The 27,696-nt window shown below is 55.6% G+C and overlaps 1 protein-coding gene across 1 annotated transcript; it reads right to left on the bottom strand.

The window, feature by feature from the left end:
• Positions 1-549: 549 nt before the first annotated feature.
• On the bottom strand, positions 550-27,696 carry LOC120404106 (zinc finger protein 629-like). Its single transcript, XM_039536107.1, has 13 exons — positions 27,642-27,696; positions 26,646-26,763; positions 26,414-26,505; positions 25,802-25,928; positions 25,264-25,365; positions 23,742-24,973; positions 17,427-17,573; positions 16,018-16,222; positions 14,317-15,805; positions 9,400-9,499; positions 7,662-7,764; positions 3,106-3,204; positions 550-1,280 (listed from the first exon to the last, which is right to left on the bottom strand). Exons 2-13 carry the CDS (start codon positions 26,734-26,736, stop codon positions 550-552), a joined length of 4,518 nt encoding a protein of 1,505 aa, XP_039392041.1. The 5' UTR covers positions 26,737-26,763; positions 27,642-27,696.

Genomic DNA, 27,696 nt, shown 5'->3' with positions numbered 1-27,696 from the left:
CAGTAGCCCTAGTAACCGAACTGCCAATCAACTCCTTAGCAACAATCACCCTAGTAATCAAACCACCAATTCCCTCCCTCTCTCAAGAGTGACCCATCATCCTTACTGACCGAATTAGCAATTCTCTCTCTAGCAACTAACCACCATAGGAACCAACCCATCAGTCGCTGTTAGTGGTCAGTCAGCATGGTAACTGCACCACCGACCCCCACCCTAGTGACTAATCACTGCAGTAACCAACATACCAATCCCCTCCCTATAATCGCTATGGTACCAACCCACCAATCCCCTCCCTAGCGATCAACCACCGCGGTGACCAACCCACCAATCTGCTCCCTAGTAATCAACCACCCCATGGCAACCACCCCACCAATCCCCTCCGTAGTGACCAACCACTGTGGTAACCAACCCACCAATCCCCTCCGTAGTGACCAATCCCCAGGGTAACCAACCCACTGATCCCCTCCATAGTCACCATGGTAACCAACCCCACCACAGCAACCGACCGCTCCCTAAGCCCCCCACCTCTCCCCACCCACCCTGCCCCCTTCACTCCACCCCCCACTGCCACCCCACTATCCGGAGGTGCCGGGCGTTGGGCCGGGGAGCTGGCGGGGGCACGGGCAGGGCGGGCTGGCCCTCCGCCGGCGTCCCGTCGCCCGCGTGGACGCGCTGGTGGCGGATGAGGGTGGAGCTGCGTCCAAAGCTTTTGCCGCAGAGGGGGCAGCGGTAGGGACGGGCGCCGGTGTGGGCCCGCTGGTGGACGGCCAGGTAGGAGCTGTCCCCGTAACTCTTGCCGCAGACGTTGCACTTGAAGGGCTTCTCACCGGAGTGGATGATCTGGTGGCGGATGAGGTGGGAGCTCTCGCTGAAGCTCTTCTGGCACTGGGTGCAGCGGTAGAGCTTCTCGCCCGTGTGGGTGCGCTGGTGGCGGCCCAGGTCCGAGCGCTGCGAGAAGCTCTTCCCGCACACCCCGCAGGCGAAGGGGCGCTCGCCCGTGTGCACCCGCTGGTGCCGGATGAGGTGGGAGCTGAGCGTGAAGCGTTTCCCGCAGTCGGGGCAGTCGAAGAAGCGTGGCTCGGCCCGGGGGGCAGTGCTGACCCGCCGCCGCCGGGCGTACGGGCCCCAGCGGCCCCCCCGCTGCGGGGGCCGGCACAAGCTCTCGCAGGCTTCGGCCCAGTCGGGGCGGTTGGGGGCCTCCGGCCCCGGAGGCTCTTCCTCCTGCTGGGGAGGCTCTGCCACCTCCTCTTCCTCGTTGTCGCTCACCGTCCCGTCACCTGCTGGGAGACAGACAGCAGAGTGCAGGCAGAGCCCACTCCCACGCCGGAGAGGGGCTTCCCACCCACACACGGCACAGGGAGAGAGCTGAGACTGAGGGGCAACGCTCCCTGCAAAGATCTGTCTCTCCCCAGAAACATGCAACCATCCATCCATCCACCCCCACAAACATCCACCCACCCATCCCTCCATTCATCCACCCCCACAAACACCCACCCACCCATCCCTCCCTCCATCCCCAAAAACATCCACCCACCCATCCCTCCATTCACCCACCCCCACAAACCCCCACCCACCCATCCCTCCATCCCTCCATCCCCATAAACCCCCACCCACCCATCCCTCCATTCACCCACCCCCACAAACACCCACCCATCCCGCCATCCCTCCATCCCCAAAAACCCCCAGCCACCCATCCCTCCATCCCCATAAACCCCCACCCAACCGTCCATTCATCCATCCCCACAAACACCCACCCATGCATCCCTCCATCCCCAAAAACACCTACCCATCCTCCCTCCCTCCATCCACAAAAACCATCCATCCCCATAAACATCCATCTACCCACCCACCCATCCATCCCCATAAACATCCATCCACCCACCCACCCATCCATCCCCATAAACATCCATCCATCCACCCACCCATCCATCCCCATAAACATCCATCCATCCAGCCACCCCCCCCCCCATCCCCATAAACATCCATACATCCACCCACCCATCCATCCACATACACATCCATCCATCCAGCCACCCACCCACCCATCCATCCCCATAAACACCCACCCTCCCCTCATTTCATCCATCCCCAAGAACACCCATTCATCCCTCTATCCCCATACACACATCCCTTCCTCCATCCCTCCATCCCCACACACACCCATCTATCCATCCATCCCTCCATCCACAAAAACATCCACGCAACCATCCATCCATCCATCCCCATAAACCCCCATAAACATCCATCCACCCACCCACCCATCCATCCCCATAAACATCCATCCAGCCACCCACCCACCCATCCATCCCCATAAACACCCACCCGCCCCTCATTTCATCCATCCCCAAGAACACCCATTCATCCCTCTATCCCCATACACACCCCTCTCGTCATCCCTTCCTCCCTCCGTCCTCGTCCCAGTTATCCCTCCATCCCCACACACACCCCTCTATCCATCCATCCATCCATCCCTGTCCTCATTCGTCCATCCCTGTACATATCCCATCTATCGCTCCCTCCCTCCCTCCATCCCCATAGACACCCCTCTATCCATCCATCCCTCCAACCCTCCCCTCATCCCAGCTATCCCTCCCTTCCTACACACACCCCTCTAGTCATCCATCCCTCTCTGTCCACATCCCTCCATCACCACCCATACCCCTCCTCCATCCATCCCTATATACTCATCCAGGCATCCGTCCACATGCATATCCATCCATCCAGCTCCATACAAAACCATCCCCAGACACATCCCTCCTTCATCCTTCCATCCCCACACCTCCATCCACCCTGTTCTCCATACACACCCATCTATCTAAATTACCCATCACTCGGGGGTCTGAGTCACTTGTCCCAAGGGGGGAGAAGGGGTCGGTTCTGCCCCAATGGCCCACGGAGCCCTCAGAGAAAGGCTGGGGGAGGTGAGGGGTCCTGCTAGGGATCAGGCAGGGCGGGTGGAAGCCAGAAGTGACGCCTGCCATGATGACAGGACATCCACTGGCAAAGATGAGAAAGAACCGAGGGGGCTCTGGGCAGCTTTGCTGGGATCCCAGCTTTTCCCTTCACTCCTAGACGGTCCCCAAGCTGGTGTCGCTTATTCCTTACCTGGGATCTCCTGTTCCTCGGAGCCCCGGAGATCCGGGACGCATGGCTCTTCCTCGCGCTCCATCCAGGAGATCACAGCCGGTTTGGGGACGGGAAATCCTGCCAGCGGGGGGAAAGCAGGTTGTTATCTATCCATCAAGGCCCACTAAGAACGTTCATGGAGATCCTTTAGGACAATGGAAGAAGCAGTGGCATGTCCGTACGCTGAAGTCCATGGTAGGACACATGTGGGGATGTCCACATGCAGTCAAAATATTTAATCTTAACGGTATTGTTATGATGGTAATATAATGCAATACAATACACGCAAAATGCTTTCACTATTACATAATAATCAAAACATTTGCTAGTATATAAGAATTATATTATATTGCTGGAAGAGTGACTGACCCTGAATAGGGAAGTGGCAGGAAACAAGGTTATAATATAATACAATATGGCTTGGCATAATTAATTTTTTTTGTGATTTTTGACAATGTCAATGTTTATTTTTAAACTTTTTAAAGATTTTGATCAATTAAAATGTTCACAACTGTGCAAAATTAGGGGTTTAAAGCGTTTTCTGGTCTTGTTTTTTTTCAATTTTCACAGTGATGGGAAATTTTGGGATGGGGGAGGTCAGACAGTAGATGCTGCAACTCAAAAAGTTAAAGCTTTATGTTTGCTACCCACAAATTGTCAATGTCAAAATATCCAAAGTAAACATCCACTCATTCAAAAGTGTAAACCAGGGATCTGGCACGCGGGCCAGGCTGGTTTGTTAACCTGCCGTGTCGACAGGTTCGGCCGATCACGGCTCCCACTGGCCGCGGTTCGCCGCTCCAGGCCAATGGGGGCGTCGGGAAGCGGCGGCCAGCACATCCCTCGGCCCGCACCACTTCCAGCACTCCCCATTGGCCTGGAGCAGCGAACCGCGGCCAGTGGGAGCCATGATCGGCCGAACCTGCCGACGCGGCAAGTAAACAAACCGGCCCGGCCCGGCCCGCCAGGGTGCTTACCCTGGCGAGCCGTGTGCCAAAGGTTGCCGATCCCTGGTCTAAACCATTGGATTTTGCCCATAAAGTTTTACTTTGCCTATGTGTAAATTTCGATTATTATCAATGGAAATATTTTTTTGTTGGTTTGTGTGTGTAGGGGAAAATCAACATCTACCAACATTTAATAGAAACTGAATCCTTCCAAGCCCAATTTTTATATTATTAATTATAATTAATTAATTATATTATATTACACAAGCCAAAACAATAAAGGGAAAATTATTTTTTGTTTACTTTTGTTATATATTAATTGTAACAGAGCTGAATAGAATATGAATGGATACATATTTTGGCACCCCACTAGGGTGACCAGATGTCCCAATTTTATAGGGACAGTCCCGATATTTGGGGCTTTTTCTTATATAGACACCTATTACCCCGTCCCAATTTTTCACATCTGCTATCTGGTCACTGTACACCCCAGTCCAATTTTGTCACAGAAAAACAGTAAGAAACGAGGGGAAAGGAAACTTACAAAAAAATCCATTTTCTTTTTTCCTGTTTCATTATAAAAAGATTATTTTAAATAAAACCCAAAATACTGGTTTTGAAAATGTTTATTTTTGAGGATTTTTTTTTGTTTTTCCCCATTTTTTAATTTTTCTACAGTAAAAGGGGGGGGGGAGGAAAGAAAAATGGAAATTAAAAAATCAGCCCCATTTAGTTTTGTTTTAAAAAAAACAAAAACTAAAATTTTCCATGATGATTCTTTGGTATTTTCCCATTTTCCCCTCCTATTTTACTACAGAAAAAACGGGGAGGAAGTGGAGGATGAGGGAGGAAACTAGAAAAAACATGTCATTTTCTAATTTAATCACAAAAAAAACCCATGGAATTTTTAAAAAATAAATCAATTTTGAAAATGTTTGTTTTTTAAAAATTTGCGGTATTTTCCCCTTCATTTGTTTTGCCACAGTAAAGGAGGAGGAATTGGAGAAAAGAAACTTGAAAAACAGCGCAATCGTTTCATTTTCAACTTTTTGTTCTTTAAAAAGTGCTTTTTTAAAACTCAAAACATTTTTCGTGAACATTTTTGGGTTTAAAATGTTCATTTGCTAAACTTTTCCTTTTTTTCTACCTTTTTCAATTTTCCACAGGAAGAAAGGGTTGGACAGGAAGCTTGAAAAACTGACGCCATTTAAATGTTTTCAGCTTTGTTTTAAATAAAAAAGATGTTTTAAATTTCCATTAAAATTCCCAATTGTAAAATGAGATGATATCTTTCATTGGACCCGCTTCTATTGGTGAGAGAGAGAGAGACAGAGTCTTTTGACCCAGCTACAATACCGCATACAATTTTAAAACGTTCACTTTTCATACTTTGGGGGGTTTCCCTCTTCCCTTCCCATTTTGCTGCAGAAAAAGAGGAATAAATAGAAAAAAGAAAAGTTGGGGAGGGAATCATTTGCCACTTTTTTGAAAATAGAAAAATTAAAAAAAAAAACTATTTTTTTCCATGAACATTTTCTGTATTGAAAATTGTTTGTTTTTATTTTTTCACATTTTCATTTGCCACTTAAAAAACGCACCAGCATTAAAAGAAAACCGGTGACATTTTTCTCGGTTGAAAACTGTTCATTTATGACATTTTCCCCCCTTTTTCTTCCGTCACCAGCAACAGAGAAATGGGGAGAAATGGAAAACTGGAAAAAACCACCTCCATTGTTCATTTCCCACTTCTGTCCAAAAAAAAAAAAAAAAAAAAAATCCCGCACAATTTTTTTTTAAAAAACACCAAATATTTCATGAAATTTTTTTAAAGGCCGTTTCCCAATAAATCTGTCACTCCAGAAATTTCTGCCAGCTCCAGCCGCAGAGGTGTTATCGTGCAGAGAGGAAGGGTGGCCCAGTGGTTATAGGGGGCGAGCCAGAAAACCTGCTCTGCCCCACATTTCCTAGATAACCAGGGGCAAGTCATTTAGCCGCTCAGTGCCTCAGTTTCCCCATCTGTACAAGGGGGCTAAAAGCCCTGCCTCACAGGGTGGTGTGAGATTAAACGCGCTAGAGAGCGTGAGGTGCCCAGAGGCTATGGTGCTGGAGCCACATAGATCTTGACTTCGTTCGACAATTATCTGGCCTGTAGCTAGCAGGCGTTGGTGTCTCCGTGCACGGCGTTTGCACGTGTCCGCAGGGAGACGCGTCAGTGCCACACTCAGTCACAGCAGCAGCAATGCCCTCTGGGGAGAGGCAGCCCAGAGTTTCCGGCGCCGGGGTGATCAAAGGCGGCCCAGTGGGGCATTGTGGGAGGAGTGGAGTGGGACCCCAAGGGAATTGTGGGAGGAGCGGGTGGACAGGGAATTGTGAGAAGGGGGAAACCCAGATGCATTGTGGGAAGGGATGCCCAGGGCCATTGTGCGAAGGGGGAGCCAAGGGGCCCTGTGAGAAGAGCAGGGTGGGACCCCAGAGGCACTATGGGAAGGGGAGAGCCCAGAGGCTTTGTGGGGGGAGCAGGGGGGAAACTTAGGGGCATTGTGGGAAGGGGGGAGCAAGGGGGGAGCCCAGGGGCATTGTGGGAAGGGGGAACAGGAGGGAGCCCAGGGGCATTGTGGGAAGGGACAGTGGTGGGAGCCCAGGGACACTGTACGGGGAGCAGGGCGGGAGCCCTGGGGCATTGTGGGAAGGGACAGTGGTGGGAGCCCAGGGGCACTGTGGGGGGAGCAGGGTGGGAGCCCAGGGGCATTGTGGGAAGGGACAGTGGTGGGAGCCCTGGGGCATTGTGGGAAGGGACAGTGGGGGGAGCCCAGGGGCACTGTGTGGAGAGCAGGGCGGGAGCCCTGGGGCATTGTGGGAAGGGACAGTGGGGGGGAAGCCCAGGGGCACTGTGCGGAGAGCAGGGTGGGAGCCCGGGGGCATTGTGAGAAGGAACAGTGGGGAGCCCAGGGGCACTGTGGGGGGAGCGGGAGCCCAGAGGCACTGTGCGGAGAGCAGGGTGGGAGCCCTGGGGCATTGTGGGAAGGAACAGTGGGGGGAGCCCAGGGTCACTGTGCGGGGAGCAGGACGGGAGCCCTGGGGCACTCTGGGGGGAGCAGGGAGGGAGCCCTGGGGCCCGGGCGAGGGAGAGTGGGGGGAGCCCTGGGGCACTGTGCGGGGAGCAGGGCGGGAGCCCAGGGGCACTTTGGGGGGAGCAGGGCTGGAGCCCTGGGGCATCGTGGGAAGGGACAGTGGGGGGAGCCCAGGGTCACTGTGTGGGGAGCAGGACGGGAGCCCTGGGGCACTAGGGGAGCAGGCGGAGCCCAGGGAAGGGACAGTGGGGGGGGGGGGGGGCCCGGTCCCGGGGCGGGGGGCCGGGCGGGAGCCCTGGGGCACTATGGGGGGAGCAGGGCAGGAGCCCTGGGGCACTGTGGGGGGAGCAGGGCAGGAGCCCTGGGGCCCAGGGAAGGGACAGTGGGGGGGGCCCAGGGTCACTGTGCAGGGAGCAGGGCGGGAGGAGATGGCCCAAGAGCTGCGTCACATCACGGGAAGGGGCCCTGGGGTCACAGTGTCTCTGCCTGGCCCTGGGGTGCCGCTGCCGCCCCTCACCCAGTGAAATGGCGTCCCCATAGTTCTCCTGCATGACGTCCCGGTAGAGCTCCCTCTGCCTCTCATCCAGCAGAGCCCACTCCTCCATCGCAGCCCCCGGCACCTGCAAGGAGAGACGCAGCCCAGGTCAGGGCCCCTGCCTGGGCAGCACCCAACATCCAGGGGCTGGGAGCCAGAGCGGGAGGGGCTCCCTGCAAACGGGTGGGACATACTGGGGGAGATATAACTGGATGAAAATAATTGGGGGGCGGGTAGGGGGAGAAAGAGAGAGCAGTAGATGGAGGGGGCAGGGGATTCATGCCCCGAGGGGCGGGCGTGCGAGGACACTAATGGGGTGAATAGGGGCAGAACAGCCCATCATGTCCAATGCAACATCCAGTGACGGGCGACACCGGGAACCTCCCAGCATTGGCCCTGATTGAGTTGAGGCGACCCTGCTGGGCTCAGCTGCACAGACCCCCCTCCCCATGCACCCCAAAGCTGGCTGGGGGGCCCTGCTGGGCTCAGCTGCACAGACCCCCCTCCCCATGAACCCCAAAGCTGGCTGGATGGGGGCCCTGCTGGGCTCAGCTGCACAGACCCCCCTCCCCATGCACCCCAGAGCTGGCTGGGGGGCCCTGCTGGGCTCAGCTGCACAGACCCCCCTCCCCATGAACCCCAAAGCTGGCTGGGGGGGCCCTGCTGGGCTCAGCTGCACAGACCCCCCTCCCCATGCACCCCAAAGCTGGCTGGGGGGGCCCTGCTGGGCTCAGCTGCACAGACCCCCCTCCCCATGCACCCCAGAGCTGGCTGGGGGGCCCTGCTGGGCTCAGCTGCACAGACCCCCCTCCCCATGCACCCCAGAGCTGGCTGGGGGGGCCTGCTGGGCTCAGCTGCACAGACCCCCCTCCCCATGCACCCCAAAGCTGGCTGGGGGGGCCCTGCTGGGCTCAGCTGCAGACCCCCCTCCCCATGCACCCCAGAGCTGGCTGGGGGGCCCTGCTGGGCTCAGCTGCACAGACCCCCCTCCCCATGCACCCCAAAGCTGGCTGGGGGGGCCCTGCTGGGATCAGCTGCAGACCCCCCTCCCCATGCACCCCAAAGCTGGCTGGGGGGGCCCTGCTGCGCTCAGCTGCACAGACCCCCCTCCCCATGCACCCCAAAGCTGTCGGGGGGGGCACTGCTGGGCTCAGGGGCACAGACCCTCTGTGCACCCCCAGAGCTGGCTGGGGGATCCCGGCTGGGCTCAGCTGCAGAGACCCTCCCGTGCACCGCCAGAGCTGGCTGGGGGGAGGCTGCTGGGCTCAGCTGCAGACCCCCCGTGCACCCCCAGAGCTGGCTGTGGGATCCCTGCTGGGCTCAGCTGCACAGACCCTCCCATGCACCGCCAGAGCTGGCTGGGGGGAGGCTGCTGGGCTCAGCTGCAGACCCCCCCGTGCACCGCCAGAGCTGGCTGGGGGGGGCTGCTGGGCTCAGCTGCAGACCCCCCCGTGCACCCCCAGAGCTGGCTGGCTGGGGGATCCCTGCTGGGCTCAGCTGCAGACCCCCCGTGCACCCCCAGAGCTGGCCGGGGGTGTGTGTGCTGCTGAGCTCAGCTACAGAGACCCCCCTGCAGCCCCCAGAGCGGCCTGACTCCCCCCCGCCCCAGCTGATCCCCTCTGAACACTTCCTACAAGCTGCAATTTCCTGCCTCTCTCCTGCTGTTTCGCTCCCTCCCCTCTGGCCACCGCCCCCCAGGTCCCGGCCGCCCCCAACTCACCCCTTTGCAATCCCCTCCCCCCCCCTTTGGAGGGGGATTTCGGTGCTGGGGACCGGCCCCCCCCTGCCCCCGCCCCAGCCGCTGTGCACAGCCGAGCAGGCTGGGAACAGGAAGTTGCCTTTGTTATTAAATTCCCCCTGCACGGGGCTGTGCGGCTCCCAGCCCGGCAATTTTCTAGCCAGCTGGAGGACTCGGCGCCTCTATCCATTTAACTCTTGGCAGAGCTGGGGGCAGCCGATCCCAGGGTCCCCCCCGCCGCCCCACGGGCTGCCCGGCTAGTTCATGTGGCTGGCAAAGGAGAAACGTAGTGAGTTGGCTAAGCAGCCCGCCGGGGCCGCCTTTGTGCCAGGTCAGAGCCAGGCCCGGGCTAGGCCGGTCACAGCCCCGGCACCTCCAGGCTCGGCCGGTCACAGCCCCAGCACCTCTGGACCTGGCAGTTCAGAACCCGGCACCTCTGGACTCGCCGCATCAGTTATGAATGTAAAAAAATTGCTTCTGCCCCGGCACCTTTTTCATTATAGATTAAGACCTGTATCTACCCATATCCATGTGTACCCCCATCTATCTATCCATCCCCCCACGCGTCGTCAGTATGGCTATCTATCCATTCATCCATCCATCCCCACACTCACCGTCTATCTATAGATCTGTCTCTCCATCCCCATGTGCACTCCCATCTATCCCGATAGGCACCCCTTATCTATCCATCCATCCCCATAGGCACCCTTATCTCTCTCTCTATACATCTCCCCTTCCTTATATACACACCCCTCTCTATCCCCATCTGCATCCTGATCTATCTATCCATCCCCACACACACTCTCTCTATTTCTATTTCTCCATCCCCATACACACCCCTATCTATCCCCATACACATCTCTTATCTATACATCCATCCCTTTACACACTGTTATGTCTGTCTGTCTCCATCCAGCCTCATACACACAACCTTCTATCTACCCCTACACACATCATCTATCTAATCTATCTAGCTAGCTCCATATGCCCTATCTAATCTATCCATCTCCATACACCCCTCTCCTCTAATCTATCTATCCACATGTACCCCCTCCACCTATCCACATACACCCCATCTATCTAATCTAATCTTTCTATATATCTCTATACACTATACTGTATCTATCCATCCAGCCACATATGTAGCCCCCACCTACGTGTCCGTCTGTCTACCTGTCCCCATCCACACCCTCTATCTATCTATCTATCCACCCAACTTGGGAAAATAAAATCCCTCCAGGTCAACTGAAAACGTTCCCTTACTCTAGAGTGACCCAGAGGGCAAGCGTGAAAAATTGGGATGGGGCAGGGGGTAATAGGAGCCTATATAAGAAAAAGCCCCCAAAATCGGGACTGTCCCTATAAAATAGGAACAGCTGGTCACCCTACCTTGCTCTGCAATCTAAATGTTGCATTTCAATTTTGACATTTGTTTTAGATTGAGTTATAATTTGTAAATATCATAAACAGAAAACATCCTTAGGAAAGGGGAAAATCAAGATGTTTTGTATTGAAATGCTATTCCCCCCCCCCAAAAAAAGGACATTTAATTGCAACAGACAATGCTGTTGCTACAGATTCAAAACTCACAAGTGGGGGCCCCCAAAATCACAAGATTGGCTTAAAAATCATGAGTTTTTTTACAGTATAAATTTTGGGTGCTTTTCATTTGGCTACATTTAGGGTCACACTTGGGTCATGTTTTGAACCTTTTTCCCGCATCCATGAGAATTAAACATTTATTTTCCAAATGGAAGCCAATTTCACGTGACTCCAGGAGCTGTGGGCTTTAAGGAAAAGATACATCAGTGGAGTGAGGATTGTATGCTGATCTCGGTGAGCCCATCTGAATCCGAAGTGATCCCACTGACGCCAGTGGAGTCAGGGCTGGATTCTGATCTCAGTGACCTTGGTGTGAATCCAGAGCGACCGCGCTATCACCAATGGACTGAGGGACGGATTCTGATCTTGGTGACACCCATGTGAATCCAGAGTGACTCCACTGGTGCAAGAGAATAAGGGCTGGATTCTGATCTCAGTGACACCAGTTTGAATCTGGAGTGACTGCATTGACACCAATGGAGTGAAGGCTGGATTCTGATCTCAGTGACCCCGGAGTGAATCCAGAATCACACTCCACCCCTCTTAGAACTGTGCCGGCCCCCTTCCTCCCTCCATAACAATCAGTCATTCTGGGCTTGGGAGGTACCATTCTCATGGTGGGGAGATGGGAAATTATCCCCAGTCTCAAGGGATTGAACTCCCTTCCCAGATTAAAAAGGGGCCTGCAATGGGAGGGATTTTTATTTTTAATTTCCTGACAGGAAAAAAAAATCAAATCCGGCTTCCCCAGACATTTTAACCTCTCCCCTCCCAAGAGTGCAATGGTTCCTTCCAAGGGGCAGCGAGGCTCCCAATGATGGGATGAACCATTTCACTGATGGGGGGAGCAGGGGTAAAATGCCAAAGGTTCAAAATTGACCCATTTAATTTTCACTTCTCCATCACTGAAAATTACAGCCTTTTAATATTTCTGTTCTTTTTAGTAAAAGGGGGATTTTTTAAATCAAAGTTCCAGTACTGGAGAGTTGAATCAGGACACCGCTATCTCCCCCACCTCTGTGAAAATGGAACATTCCAAAGTGTCAGTTAGGGCAGTTGGCCAGTTCCCCTTCCCACTGACAATGGAATCTTCCAAGTGTCAGTGGGCCAGATACCCTTCTCAGTGAGAATGGAACCTTCCAAAGTGTCTGTCATGGCAGTTGGGCAGGCCCCTCCCCCTAGGTTTAGGCCACACCCCTGACATGTGTTTGAAGGGATCGGACCCCATCCACTCTTGGCTAAGTGGGGTTTATAAAACATGACAGAAAGCCCCTACACACCTCAATCTAGACAAGGCCACAGGGGCCCGTTATGGGGCAACGGGCCCATAGCAGAGGCCCTACCCAATACCAAACCCAAACACTACTTGGTTGCCCTGGAGCAAGGGGCGGGGCATAGGACCCCACCCCTTATGGAAAGCATCGTGAGCTCTCCCACGAAACACTGCAGTAGCATTTCCAAATTCAAATATTTCCATTTTCAACTAAAATATTTCCGTTTTCAGTTGAAGTTAATCAGTATTCAAATTCCACTGGAAAAATCAAACATTGTCCTCTCCCTAAAAGCCCATATTTCAACTAGCTCCAATTCCTACATTTTCAATAAAAACTTTTCTCCCATCGGTGTGTTAGGCCTTTGACTCATATAGGGCTTTATACTTCAAAATTAACTGTTTTAAGAACTCTAAATAAAAAACACTCGGTTCTCCCTTTATATTAAAGGTTCCATTTATTAATAAACAACCAGATCTCTGTTTAGATCTGTTTATTGATTGTTATACCATCCTGATAAGCCAAGAACTATGGCTTATAACCATCTATAGCATGTGCTGCTCATGTCAGTAACATCCTTATAACATGCGCAAATCATTCATTAGCCCTTTGTAATATCAACCATGACCCTAATTTCTCCTCTTAGTTAAGTTTCTCTGTACAGTATGTAGAAACCAACTATTTCTTATAGTATTGGTGAGGCTATAAGATCCAGTCCTCCAGCCAACCATAGAGTCAAAGAGGAGAAGAGTGGCTAGACAAGACCTGAAGATGGATCACCATGGAGTTGTAGTGTGACCTATGGAAGAACCCACCAATGGCATCTTGGTCTGTTCAAAGGGATTTCTTTCTTCTGAAGCCGATGAAGGAAGCTCTCACAGTCAATAAGCACATTAATATGGCACAATTGTAGAATGACCCTGTTTTGGGTCATCAGTGGGGTTCAAACGTTGGGTCTTTTGGTGATAAAAGCACGATCCTTTACTTCACGAACTAAGCACATTAACTCCATCCACCAGCAGCTGTAATAGGCTTGTATCCTATTTTGTGGACCAGCCATGAGAGGGGAACAAGGACATACACAATCTCCATCTATACTGTTCAAGAAGAGATTCTCTAGAAGAAAGTCCATGTTCCCCATTAACGAGGTTCGTTAGACCCGCGACCTCATTAACATAATGAGGCATCTTCGTGGATCTCATCTAGGGTGACCAGACAACAAGTGTGAAAAATCGGGACAGAGGCTGGAGGGTAATAGAAGCCTATATAAGAAAAAGACCCAAAAATCAGGACCGTCCCTATAAAATCGGGACATCTGGTCACCCTAATCTCATCCGACCACGTGGCAAATTAGCCATAGGTTAGCGACGTAGCTAAGGACGGGGCGATGGTGGCAAGGTGAGCTGGTTCCCATTAGGCCTAGTCAGTGCCCCAACATACATCAAATGGAGCACAAGGGCCTACAGGAGGGCGTGGCTTCCCATGGCCCAGACCCTGCCCAAAGAGGGCAACTTCCTGTCAGACCCACTTTGAGGGGCAACTTCCTGTGGAAAGACCTTGTCCTCCAGGAGCAACTTCCTGTGAGCAAGACTCACCCTTGAGGGGGCAGCTTCCTGTCAGAGAGACTTTTCCTACAGGGCGCGACTTCCTGTGAGCAAGACCTACCTGGGGACGCAACTTCCTGTGGATAAGACCCACCCTACAGGGGGGCAACTTCGTGTCAGAGAGACCTGCATGGGGGGGTGACTTCCTGAAAGTGAGCCCACCTCAGGGGTGCAACTTCCTGTGGGCAAGACCCATGCTAGAGGGGGTGACTTCCTGTCAGAGATGCCCTACCCAATGGGACAACCTGAGTGAGACCTGCCTCGTGACACAATTTCCTGTGAATGAGGCTCACTAGATGGATCGACTTTCTATAAGCCAGACCATGTCCTAGTGGGGCGACTTCCTGTGAGCAAGACCTGCCTAGTGGCACAGCTTCCTGTGAGCAACAGCTGTCCCCAGGCCGGCTCCTTGCATCCATCCCTAGTCCTGCCCTTTCTTGTGGGTCTTCTGGTGCTGGGTGAAGGCAGAGCTCTGGACAAAGCGCCGGCCGCACTGGCCACACTGGTAGGGCCGTTCGCCGGTGTGGATGCGCCGGTGAGCCGCCAGGTTGGAGTTCTGGCTGAATCCCCGGCCGCAGTCGGGGCAGCGGTAAGGCTGCTCGCCGGTGTGGGTGCGGCGGTGCTGGGCATAGGTGGAGCGCTGGGAGAAGCACCTCCCGCACTGGGCACACTGGTACGGCCGCTCGCCGGTGTGAGTGCGCCGGTGGGCAGCCAGGTGAGCCCGGCGGATGAAGCTGCGCCCGCAGTCCCCACACCGGAAAGGCTTTTCTCCGGTATGGGTGGTCTGGTGGGTGATGAGGTTAGAGGTCTGGCTGAAGGTTTTGCCACACACTGGGCAGCGGTAGCGCTTTTCGCCGGTGTGGACCCGCCGGTGCTTGACCAGGTAGGAGCCGTCGTTGAAGCCTTTGCCGCACTCCTCGCACCGGAAGGGCCGCTCACCGGTGTGGATGCGCTGGTGCTGGGCCAGCTTGGCGCTCTGCCCGAAGGCTTTGCCGCACTGCCCGCAGGTGTAGGGCCGATGCCCGGCATGGCCCTGCTGGTGCTCGGCCAGCGCCGCCCGCTCCAAGAAGCCCCGCCCGCAGTCGTAGCAGCGGTAGTGGCGCTCGCCGGTGTGGGTGCGCCGGTGGGACGCGAGGTTGGAGTTCTGGCTGAAGCCGCGCCCGCAGTCCGGGCAGACGAACGGCTTCTCGCCCGTGTGGGTGCGCCGGTGGGTGCTCAGGTTGGAGCTCTGGCTGAAGCTTTTGCCGCAGTCCGGGCAGACGAAAGGTCTCTCGCCGCGGTGGATGCGCCGGTGCTGGGCCAGCGCTGAGCTCCAGGTGAAGCCTTTGCCACACTCTGGACATTTGTAAGGCTTTTCGCCCGTGTGTGACACCTGGTGCTGGATGAGATGGGAGCTCTGCCCAAAGCTTTTATCGCACACCGAGCACTTGTAAGGTTTCTCCGGTGCCGGTACAGGGAGGCTGCCATGCTGGGCTGGCTTCCCCTGGCTCCTCACTGGAGGGTCCCCCCGCTGCTGCATGTCCACCCCTTCCCATCCTCCAGAGAACGTCCCCTGCAGATCCGCTTGGGGAACATCCTCTTCAGATCCTCCTGAGGGCATCCCATGCAGATCCACCTGGGGAACATCCCCTGCAGGTTCTCCTGAGGGTACCCCACACAGATCAATATGGGGAACATCCCCGTCAGATCCTCCAGAGAACATCTCACACAGATCCAGTAGGGGAACGTCTCTTTCAGATCCTCCAGAGACCGTCCTAAGCAGATCCGCTTGGGGAAAGGTTCCTTCAGGTCCTCCAGACAGCGCCCCACCCAGCTCTACTTGGGGGACGTCCGCTATCGGTAAGAGCTGGTGCAGTTCAGTCTTCTCCAGATCTTTCTGTGCTGGATCCCACCCCAGGCTTTCACCATCACCTGCCGGGACAGAGAGAGAGAATCCAGACGGGCTTTCTGAACTGGGGCACAGAAGGTTGGGGATGCAGCAAAGGGGGTACCCAAAATCCCTGTCCCTGACCAGTCCTGCCCCCAAATCCAATCTGAGCACTGGGGTCTGCTCTAGAACCCTCCCCCTATAGAAGACCACCCCTGCTGGGGAGACACCCCCCCCCACATCCCCAGTTTCTTACCCATTCCCTGCTGGAACTCTGGCTCCTCTTTCAGAGCCCAGCCCAGTGGGCATGCAGCCCCGGGGTACGGGCTCAGAGCCAGCACCCCCTGCTGGGCCTCCCCGGTGGCACTCGGCTCTTCTCCCTCCACTTTGATGCTCACCGCCTCCCAGCGCTGCGGGACGGGCTCCATGGCTCCGGGGGTCGGCCATAGGCCAACGCCGATCTGAGGACAACCCAAAAGAACCCATCAGCACTGAACCAGAGCACAGAGGGCTCAATCGAACAGGCACTGCAGGGCTGAGTGTCTCTGGGGCGGGAGGCAGAGCCCAGGGCAAGCCCCCTGCTAGCCCAACCTTGGGCTCCACCTCCACCCTAGCTCTGCCCTACAACGCGATCTCCGCTATAGTCATTTACACCGAAGGGCGTCTTAGCGCAGCGTTTCTCAGCCGCCATCAGGGGCTTTTCTTGCAGGCAACAGCCTCCTGGGCGGTGATGGGGGGAGGCAAAGCAGCAGCCCCCCCCCGGGGCCTCCAGGAGGGGTTGGGCCCTGCCCTCCTCGGGAGCCACAAACCCCAGAGGAGCAGACAGTGGTGAGAGGTCCCTGCCTTCCTGGGACAGTGGGGCTCAGGCTTCCAGCTTCCTTCCGCCTGGGGCTGTGGGCTCACCACCCCGGGTCCCCACTGCCTACCCTGGCCCCTCACCCCTCCACCCCTCCACCCCTGGCCCCCACTGCCTCCCTTCCAAGGCTTAATTGGTCCCCGGGGCTGAGTAAATCTGCTGGGCAAGGGGATATTTGGGTTAGGTGAGAGTTGTACGTTTTGTTAATAGCACATTTCACTGCCTCCCAGCCAGCTGGCAAGTCTTCTGCTGTGCAAAGGGCTATTAACAAACACACAAACTCGCCCTTTGCAGACTTACTAGAGCAGATGGGGAGGGGGACGGGGGGACCACAACCCACAACCCAAAAGCAAAAGAAACCACCAAAAGCCAGCAACGCAAATCCGGCCCTTGCATGTTAGTCTGTTGCGGTCCAGTGAAGAACAGCGACAACTGGACATTGTTTTTATTAACGAGTCTGCAAAAACCCAACCAACCAGAAACCCTACAGAAATCAATGGCAACGATTCGCACGTGCCCGTGTGCAGGGGTATTTGTTTTCTCCTAAAGTGAATTAAGTATTTTGGGACCGGCCACCAAAAAGATGCGTAGTGGGACCCCCTCTCCTAGTGCCCTCCCCACCCGTGCCCGCCCAGGAAAATCCCACACTGCAGCCAGTGGGCTCAGATGCACCCCCCCCCATCTCCCCGTGCACCCCCAGAGCTGGCTGGGCTGGGGGGGACCCTGCACCACCCCCTTCCCTGTGCGCCCCCGGCGCGGGCTGGGCTGGGCTCAGCTCCCTCCCTGGATCCCAGGAGGCCCCGACTCACCAGCGCGGGGGGTGGGGGCGATTTTCCCCACCCCAGGGGAGCCCGATCCGGCCCCTGGGGCCCAGGGAGCCCCCCGCCGAGCCCAGGGGCTGGGGCGAGGAGCTGGGAACAGGAAGGTCCCTTTGCTCTCCCGTCCCCGCTTCCTTCCTGCGAAGCCCCGGAGGTGGAGCCGTCTCGTTCCAGCGCATTCGCCGCGGCCCGCCGCGTGGTGGCAGCAGTGGGATATGTGGGGCCGTAAGAGGCCCTGGGTCCCACTCCCTGCCCCCCTGAGCCAGCCAGTCCGCCTGGGGCAGGATCTGACCCAGCGCCCCCTAGCGGGGAAGGGCCCCTTGTCCCATTCCCCACCCCTCTGAGCCGGCCAGTCCCCTGCCCTGATAAGGCTCTGAGCAGGGTCACCGGCAAAGTGATGTGTGGCCAGGAAACAGTCCCAAAGGTCTGGGGGCAGGGGAGGCAGAATTTATTTTTTGTAGGAGGTGTATGACTGTAGCATCTGGAGACCCCAGCTGAGATCAGGCCCCCGGCATGCCAGGTGCTGCCCAGAACGCAGCTGAGAGCAGGGGCCTCTGGTCGTTCCGGGTGCAGACTGATAGCGGCCCCCCTTGTGCCAGATGCTGCACAGACCCCACCCATGATCAGGGCCCCTTTGTGCCAGGCGCTGCACAGACACACAGGGAGAGACAGGCCCCGTTTTTCAGATGGGGAAACTGAGGCCCAAAGGAAAGCAATGACTTACCTGAAGTCACACAGGGCATCTCTGGAAGAGCTGGGACTAGAACCCACAAGTCCTGGCTCCCAGCCCCCACTTCTCTAACCCACTGGACCCCACTCCCCTCCCAGAGCCGGGGAGAGAACCCAGGAGTCCTGGCTTTCCCCCCCCCTCCGCTCTAACCACTAGCCCCCACTCCCTCCCAGAGCTGGGGATAGAACCCAGGAGTCCCAGCTCCCATGTCCCCTCTTGGGTCTGAGGCATCCCCAATCCCAAAACTACTAAAGCCATGTCTACACCAAAGGCCTTGCAGTGGCACAGCCGTACCAATACAGTTGCATGGGTGTGAGATCACTTGTGTAGCCACTCTCCGCCAACGGGAGTGAGCTCTCCTGCCAGCAGAGCGCTGGGCACGCTACTACTGATGCCAGCAAAACTTATGTCTCTCGGGGGATGTTTTTTGCACACTCCTGAGTGGCATAAGTTTTGCCGACCTAAGTGGTAGGGTAGCCACAGCCCAATTGTCTTTCTAAGAAGCCCCACATTCCCCACTGAAGCTGGACTGTGCCTCTACAGACGACGCCTTTGAGGCTGTTACCAGAGAGGAGGCTGGTAGCCACTCCGCTCTTGAACTGGCCGCAACCTTTCCAGGATGAAAGAGTCTGGTGGCCTGTATTTGTAAAGTTCCCACACTTCCATTCTCCTCATCAGGATCTTGGGCGGTAGAAGAGCCCTGGAGTCAAGGAGGTGCCTTTTAATGGTCCCAAGGCATTTCCTTTCGGATCCGGCCAAGTTCAGCGCTGACCAGAGACAGAACTGGCAATTCAAGACAGATAACGGGCAACTAGGGAAAGAGATTTATTGTGTAGACAGAGACGCCAACAGACGTATCTGGCAGCTCGAATATTTTTGGTGCTGTGTTGCTTCTCAGTTGGAACTGGAAAGGGTAACCAGAGACCAGCATAGGGAGCCCACTGGAGTGGCAGCAAAGGGGAGGAGGAACATAGAATCCGGCCTGGCGTGATTTCAGAAGTTCCTTGGTCAGGATAATTAATAGCTCTACAGTAAATTCCCCTCCAGAATCTGACTCCAGTGATCTACATCTCCAGCTGGTGTCAATGGGCATAGATCTGTTTACTTCATTCCCACCAGCTGGCAATCTGGTCCATTGACCCCAGTGGAGCTGCGGATGAGTGATACCAACTGAGGATCTGGCTCCATTGACCCCGATGGAGCTATGGCCGAGTGACACCAGCTGGGGGCCTCACTCATTTGTCTCTCTCTCTCTCTCTCTCTCTCACACACACACGGAGGAAAAATCCTCCCTCCAATGCCTCAACATCCCTCAGAACCGTTCCCCTTCTCCTCCAGCTCCCATGCCGCATTATAATGATACCACGCCTTTAGCTAGCACTTTCCATCGGTACAGCTTAAAGCAGTCTACAAAAGTAGCTCAGGGTGATTAGCCCAATTTTTACAGAGAGAGACACTGAGGCACAGAGAGGGGCAGAGCCAGGAACAGAACCGAGGCATCCTGAGGCCCAGCGCTCTATCCACTTGGCCACCCTGCCTCTTGGCTGCTGCGTATGGGCCACAGAGCTGCTGGTGGCGACTAAGCCAAGCCCAGCCCCAGGGAAGGGAATCTGGATTGCCCATCTCCGCCATCCCCATCAACAATCAAAAACCCCAAGAACTTCCCCCAGATCCCCAAAGGAGGTTTTGACAAACTAGGTCTGTTTCTGAGTGGGGATTTCCCCATCCCAATCCTTGGTGGAGTTAGTGTAATTGATTATCTGGGTCCTGGTGCCTCAGGTATGGCTCAGGACCCCAATGTGCAGGCTGCTGTGCAAACAGAACCAAAAAAGTCTCTTCCCCAAAAGGATCCGAGCCAATTATCAGATCTCCACTGTCCATCTCCTGGGGGTATTTCCACCAGGTGTTGTGGGTATCAAAGGTAGCCATTTGTCTCCGGTTCAGCTGTAACCCACGGGTCCATAGGTGTCCCATTCTCACGCCACGTATGAGGCTGTTACAACACCTCTTACAGACTCCAGGTCTTCAGTTTAGGCTGGAGAAATTCATTCTGCGAGTCCATGGGACTGCCCGAGATGGCTCTGAAACAACGCTGCTGTCGCACGTTGAGGAACGTTGAGGTTTTGGCTTGAAAACGACGCTGTTTTCAAGCCCAAACCAACCGTTTTGTAAAAAAGTTTGGTCAAATATTGGGGCACCTCCGATTTGGGGTGTTTGTCCTCGTCTTTTATTGCAAAATGTCAACATTTTCATTCGAAAAGCAATCATTTTTCAAACCTGTTTAGCAAAATATTCTGGGGGGGAATTCTGATCTGGGGGAGTTTTTCCTCAGTTTTCCCCCCAAAGTGTCAGCACTATTTTCATTCTCCAACCAACAATTTCTCTCTCCTTTTTAAAGGTATTGCAAAACTGTTTTTGTTAGAAAAAATGCAATTTGAGTGTTTTTCTATTTCTGTTTTTTTTGCCACTGATTGCAACAAATGAATGATGTCCAGGTATCTTTCCCCCTCCCCAGTTCTTCATTTCATTCAAAAATTCAACATTGTTCTCCTTCCAAAGCCATTTCATTTTCTTTAAAAAAATTTCCCAAACCTTTTTACTTTGTTTGTTTTTAATATTTTAGGGTTTTCCTCATTGTCTCATTCCAGAATTTCAAAGTTCTTCTAATTCCAACACGGCACTATGGCTTTTTGTCTTTTAAATCTTTTACAAAACTTTTGGCAGGAAAAAAAATTTGATTGGGGGGGGAATTTTCCTTTTTTTTTTTTTAAATTCCAAAACTTCATCATTTTCCTTTCCCGAGCAAAATTTTTATGGATTATTTATGTGCAAATTTTTTAAATGTTGGGGGTTTTTTTTTGTATTTTTCCTCATCTTTTTCATTTAAAAATTTCAATCATTTTCAGCCCAAACAATATTTTTTTCTTGTAACTGATTTACAAAACGTTTTTGCGCATTCTTTCCTTGCACTTTTTCAATTCTTCCCCTCCCCTTCTCATTTCCTTTTCCCCACTCTAACTTTTCTAAACTTCCACTCACTGTGGGAAAACGACAGTGCCATCAAAAGGGGAAAAAATGAAATTCTTTGATTCTGCCAGTCTATAATTTCCCCAAACGTAGTGCTTGGTCTGTATGAGAAAGTGGTACCAGTTACACCAGTAGAGTTATCCAGAATAACTCCCGGGAAGGCACTCTTATCCCACTATAGGAGTAGACTTTTCCATTTAGCTTCAATTTCTTCCCAAATGCCATAAACTAAACCCAAATCAGTTCTCTTATACCCGAAGAGAAAGGGTTAGCACCTGGATCTAAGGCAGTGGTTTTCAACTTTTTTTCTGGTGGACCACTTGAAGAAAATAGTTGGTGCCCGCGACCCAACAGAGCTGGCAATGAGGGGTTTGGGGTGTGGGAGGGGCTCAGGGCTGCAGGGTGGAGCCAGGAATGGGGGGGGGTTCAAGGTGTGGGAGGGGGCTCTGGTCTGGGACAGGGGGTTGGGGTGCGGGATGGGGTCAGGGCTCTAGGCTAGGGGTGCAGGCTCTGGGATGGGGCCTGGAATGAGGGGTTTGGGGTGCACGAGGGGGCTCCGGGTTTGTGGGGGGGGTGTCAGGGCTGGGGCACAGGGTTACCTCAGGCAGCTCCCAGTCAGCGGCGCAGCAGGGGTGCTCAGGGAGGCTCCTAGCAGGTCCGGCTTCTAGGCAGAGGTACACAAGTGGCTCCGCGTGGCTCTGGCCTGCAAGCACCGCCCCTCCAGCTCCCATTGGCTGGGAACTAGCCAATGGGAGTACAGAGCTGGTGCTTGGAGCGGGGGCAGCAAGCGGAGCCCCGTGGGCCCCCTGCTTAGGAGCCGGACCTGCTGCTGGCCACTTCCGGGGCGCAGCGTGGTGTCAGAAAAGTTAGGGACTAGGCTGCCTTAGGCTGGCAGCACGGCCCACAGAACTTTTAATGGCCCGGTCGGCGGTGCTGACCAGAGCCGCCGTGACCCACTGCCTTCCATTCCGCGACCCAGTACTGGGTCCAGGGCTGGCTTTAGGCCGATTCCCCTGATTCCCCGGAATCGGGCCCCGGGCCTTAGGCGCCTTTTCAATTTTTTTACTCACCCGGCGGCGGTCTGGGTCTTTGGCGGCACTTCGGCAGCAGGGGCGGGGGGGCAGGGTCCTTCCCTCACTCTGGGTCTTCTGCGCCATTTTGGCGGCGGGGGGTCTGCGCAAGACCAGGAGTGAGGGAAGGACCCCCCTTCTGCCAAAGACCTGGACCGCCACCGGGTATTGGAATTGGGACCCCCAGTTCCTAAAGCCGGCCCTGACTGGGCCACGACCCGCAGTGTGAAAACCACTGATCTGAGATGCTAGACTGGGATTTAAGTCTGTATCTAGAGTTTTCTGAAAAGTTTTGACTGAAACTTTTTGTGTGTGAAAACTGAAGATTTGCATCAGTTTCACCAACTTGTTTTGGGAGGAGGAAAAAAAAATAAAAAACCCTGCCAAAAATTCCAAAAACCCCCAAATGTTTCGATTTTTTGATTTGAAATGACTTTTCAAATTCTAAATTTTCTTTCCTTTTATTATTATTATTATTTTTTTAAGTACAACATTATATAACGCCCCAAATGTTTCATTTTGGGTCAAACAAAATATGTTGTTCGACCCAAAATTAATTTTCTTTTCCGGTGTTTTGATTCACTGAAAAGTTGGGGGGGGGGAATTAATTTTCTGGTCACTGCAAAATGATTTTTTAAACATTTTTTGGAACTGGCATGGAAACAAAAAAAAAGTCCATCCTTCCCGCAAATGTAGACTAATGTCTAGACTGTGTCTAGACTCTAGAGTAACACATTTAGTTTGATTTTAACCAAGCGGAGAAACGACGTAGACTTTAACGTGATCGGTTTAATACATGCAAACATACCATTGATTTATCTTGACTGGGGTCCATCGATTCACGAAAGCCACGAAGGCACCACTGGGATCATTCAGCCTGGCCTCCTGTGTAACACAGGCCAGAGAATGTCCCCAAAATAACTCCTAGGGCAGAGCTTTTAGAAAAATACCCAACCGTGATTTAAACATGGCCAGCGATGGAGAATCCACCACAACCCTCGGTAGGTCGCTCCAATGGTTAATTCCTCTCAACTTATTTCCAGTCTGAATGTGTCAAGCTTCAACTTCCAGCCGTCAGATCTGGTTAGATCTTTGCCAGACGAGCCTGTTATCAAATCTGTGTTCCCCATGTCGGTGCTTCAGCGTTTGAGAAGGTGCTAATTAGCTGGGACCCAAGATCCCACCCTTAAAGCAGACTCAAACGGTCTCCGTAATGTTTTCCAGTGTCCGGGACAGGGCCTGGGTGGGAAGGGACAGCGTAGGGGCGGGGCTTGGGAGGTATAAGGTGGAGCAGTGGGCGTGGTAAGGGGGGATTGGGAGGAGGGGCCTGTCAGGAGGCGGGGACTAAGAGGGAGGGGTAGAACAGTGGGCGGGGCCTGCGTAAGAGGGCGGGGCCGAAGCTGTTCTAACTGACACCAGGGTGTGCACACAGGCGCCCCCAAGCCAGGGCTGGCGAGCGGGGGAGCAGCGGGCTCAGGGGGGGAGCTGAACCAGGCCCCGGTCCCCAGGGCCCTCCTCCGTGCTGTGGGGCAGCCCGGCGGGGGCGGCGTGCAGCCGGCGGTGGGACACCAGGTGGGCGTTCTGGATGAAGCTCCGCTGGCACTGCCCGCATTTGAATGGCTTCTCCCCGGAGTGCACCAGCCGGTGCTGCGCCAGGTGGGAGCTGCGGGCAAAGGCGCGGCCGCACTCGGGGCAGACGTGGGGCTTCTCCCCGGAGTGCACCTGCCGGTGCTGGTTGAGGGTGGAGCTCCAGCTGAAGGTCTTGCCACACTCCCCACACCGGTACGGCTTGGCACCCGTGTGGATCCGCTGGTGCTGCTTGAGGGCCGTGGTCCAGCTGAAGGCCTTGCCGCAGTCCCCGCAGCGGTAGGGCCGCTCGCCCGTGTGGGTGCGCTGGTGCTTGAAGAGGGTGGAGGTGTGGTTAAAGCCTCGGCCGCACTCCTTGCACCGGTAGGGCCGCTCCCCAGTGTGGACGCGCTGGTGGTTGGCCAGGTGGGAGCTCTCCCCGAAGCTCTTCCCGCACGCCTCGCACATGTAGGGCCGCTCGCCGGTGTGGGTGCGCTGGTGCTTCTTCAGGGTGGAGCTGAGGCTGAAGGCTTTGCCGCATTGGTGGCAGCGGTAGGGCCGTTCGCCGGTGTGGATGCGCCGGTGCTGGGCCAGGGTGGAGCTCTCGGTGAAGCACTTCCCGCACTGGGAGCAGGGGTAGGGGCGCTCGCCCGTGTGGGTGCGGCGGTGCTGGGTCAGGGCCGAGCTCTGGGTGAAGCTTTTCCCGCACTGGGCGCACTTGTAGGGCCGCTCGCCCGTGTGGGTGCGAAGGTGCTTCACCAGGTCCGAGTTCTGCAGGAAGCCCTTCCCGCACTCGCCGCAGATGGTGGGCCGCTCCCCGCGTCGGGGGGCCCCGGGCAGCCCCAGCCGGCCCCCTGCTTCTGCCCCTGAACGGACCCCTCTGGGCTGCGGCGTGAAGGACGGCCTGTGTGGATCCCCTCTCAAGGGATGCTGGGATATGTCCGCTTTCGATTGCCCTGAAAACGGCCCGTGCAGATCCACTCCCAAAGGATTCTGGGATACGTCCTCTTGAGATCCCTGTGGGAACACACTGCACTGAGCTGCTCCCAAAGGATTCTGGGATACGTCCTCTTGGGATCTCCAGGGGAAAGTCCCGCACAGATACACTCTCTGCTGGGGATTCTCACTCCCCGTCCCGGGACCTGCTGGGGGGAGAAAGAGACTCCAGCTGGGGCTCGTTCCCTGTGCCGCGGACAGAGGGGGCAGCAAAGGGGTTGGTGACTAGTAGAAAACCCAATGGACAGGAACCAAGCTCCCAAACCTTCCCCCGAGGGGAGCAGAAGGGCTGGTTCTGCCCCAATGACCCAGCTGAGCCCTCAAAGGCTGTGGGAGGGAAGGGCTCCTGCCGTGGGGCCAGGGCACCCGCTGGGGGCGACACTCAGCGAGACGGGACAAACCTTCCCCTTCACACCCGGACGGTCGCCGAGCTCCTCACCTGGGATCTCCCTCCCCTCAGAGCCCTGGAGATCCGGGACGCACGGCGCCTCCCCTCGCTCCATCCGGGAGATCATGGCCGGTTTGGGGACCGGGAATCCTGCTAGCCGGGGGAGAAGATCAAGTGAGACTCCAGACCAGACCGGAGGGACTAGGAAAGCAGAGATCGGAATTCAGCTCCCGGAGGGGCCTGAGTTGCCTCTGCTGGGGGATGTGTTAATGGAAAGGGCCAAGGGTATTGGAGAGAGAGGTATGGGGGGGATAGATAGATATGGGTGTAGACAGATGGATCATTCCATTGCTGAAATACTTATTATAGGGTAAAACAATAGAGTGATAGGGGTTGTCTAGAAGCCAGGACTCCTGGGTTCTATTCCCAGATGTGGGAGGGGAGTGGGGTCTAGTGGTTAGAGCAGGGAGGGGCTGGGAGCCAGGACTCCTGGGTTCTATCCCCAGCTGTGGGAGGGGAGTGGGGTCTAGTGGTTAGAGCCGGGGACTGTCTTTCCCAGCTCCTGTCGTCGAGGGAAGCGGACCCTCACCCAGGAAGCTGACGTTGGTGTAGTTCTCCAGCATGACATCCCTGTAGAGCCGCCTCTGCCCTTCATCCAGGAGACGCCACTCCTCCTCGGTGAAATACACGGCCACCTCTTCGAACGTCACTGGCGCCTGCAACCGCAAGGGACCCCAGTGGGCGCCACGGCCACACCCCTGCTCTCTGAGGGGTGGAGCTGGCCAGTGCCCAAGTGCATGCTGGGACTATCTGGGCAGACACCTTCACGCGGCCCGGAGTTGTGTGCCCCAGTGCATTGTGGGAATATCCCAGCAGGGGCCCCCTGGGCTGCCCAGGCCCACATGCCCCAGTGCATTGTGGGACTATCCCAGAAGCCTCACTTCCTAGCAACACTTACACGAGGCTAGATGGATGTCTCGCCCCGCCATGCTGCCCCAGATCAGACCTAGGTGCCCATCTAGCCTGGTATCCCGCCTGCTCACTCCTGCCCCAGATCAGACCTAGGTGCCCATCTAGCCTGGTATCCCGCCTGCTCACTCCTGCCCCAGATCAGACCCACAGCAGACGTACACTGGGGTCACTGAGACCAGAACCTAGGCCAGTCTCATCTTCCCAGGAGCCCACCAGCCCCATGACCCACCTGGATGCCAGGCTCCCAGGGCGGGTCAGCCCTGCCCCGCTGCCGCTCACCCCTCTCCGAGCTAGGCAGAGACCCCTGGGGACGTGTGAGATCTGAGGGAGAAGAGCAAATCGTTTAGGAGACCCCGGGGCAACCAACCCTCCCTTTCAGCCCTGGGCTCCCCCCTAGAGCCCCTCCTCCTCAAGGAGTGCGCCCCCTGCTGGGGATCCCCCCCCCAAACTCTGAGCCCTACCTTGTAGCATGTGGGGCTCCTGGTCCTCCTCTTGGAGTTCAGGATTGGGGTGCAGCCTCCACGCTTCCCACAGTCCTCTGGGGGAGTCCATCTTCACCAATCTCTGTCTCACCCTCACCTGCAAGCCACCCAAAATATGGGGCTGGGTTGGTGGGGGGGGGGAACCCTGCCCCCTTTCACTGTGCATCCCAGGAGCTGGCGGAACTGGGGGGACCCTGAACAGAACCCCCCATGCACCTCCAGGGCTATCTGGGTTGGGGGGACCCTGCACACCCCCCTCCCCCATGCACCCCCAGGACTGGTGGAACTGGGGGGACCCTGCACACACCCCTCACCCCAATGCACCCCCAGAGCTGGTGGCATTGGGGCAACCCTGCACAGACCCCCTCTTCTCATGCACCCCCAGAACTGGCTAGGTTGGGGGGTCCCTGCACACACCACTCACCCCAATGCACCCTCAGAGCTGGCTGGGTTGGGGGTCCCTGCATAGACCTCCTCTTCTCATGCACCCCCAGAACTAGCTGGGTGGGGGGACCCTGCACACACCGCTCACCCCAATGCACCCCCATAACTGAATGGGTTGGGGGTCCCTGCACAGACCCCCTCTTCTCATGCACCCCCAGAACTGAATGGGTTGGGGGTCCCTGCACAGACCCCCTCTTCTCATGCACCCCCTGAAATGGATGGGTTGGGGGGACCCTGCACACACCCCTCACCGCAATGCACCCCCAGGGCTGGTGGCATTGGGGCGACTCTGCTGGGCTCATCTCCCTTCCCAGATGTCTCGGACTAAGCAGCGCCAGGGATTGGGGGGTTCGCTCCTCCCTGGTGGGGCCCCGATCCAGGGGACTGGGGAACGCGGACTCCTTTCCGACCCCTCCCCTCATCCCATCCCCGGCTGCTTCATCCGCACCATGCAATCGCCGAGCAAATCAACGCGCGCACCCCCCAGCTCTGCAGGCTGGAGAGACGCCCTGTCTGCACCCACCGACCTACCTGCTGGCCGGGGGCTGGGGGAGACGGGGGCTCCCCCCCCCTCCCCAGCTGCTTG

The sequence above is a fragment of the Mauremys reevesii genome, linkage group 4 (genome assembly GCF_016161935.1).
Source record: "Mauremys reevesii isolate NIE-2019 linkage group 4, ASM1616193v1, whole genome shotgun sequence".
In the NCBI taxonomy this organism is placed as follows: Eukaryota; Metazoa; Chordata; order Testudines; family Geoemydidae; genus Mauremys; species Mauremys reevesii.
Note: the sequence above shows the minus strand (reverse complement) of the source record. Positions and strands in the feature narration are given on the sequence as shown.

Coding starts and splice junctions, on each gene's coding strand:
- LOC120404106 (XM_039536107.1), bottom strand. CDS start 26,736: ATGGACTCCCCCAGAGGACTGTGGGAAGCGTGGAGGCTGCACCCCAAT. Junction 26,506..26,645: donor GGAGCCCCACATGCTACAAG/GTAGGGCTCAGA, acceptor CTTCTCCCTCAG/ATCTCACACGTCCCCAGGGG. Junction 17,574..23,741: donor GGGGCCTGGTTCAGCTCCCC/CCCTGAGCCCGC, acceptor GGGGCTTCGCAG/GAAGGAAGCGGGGACGGGAG.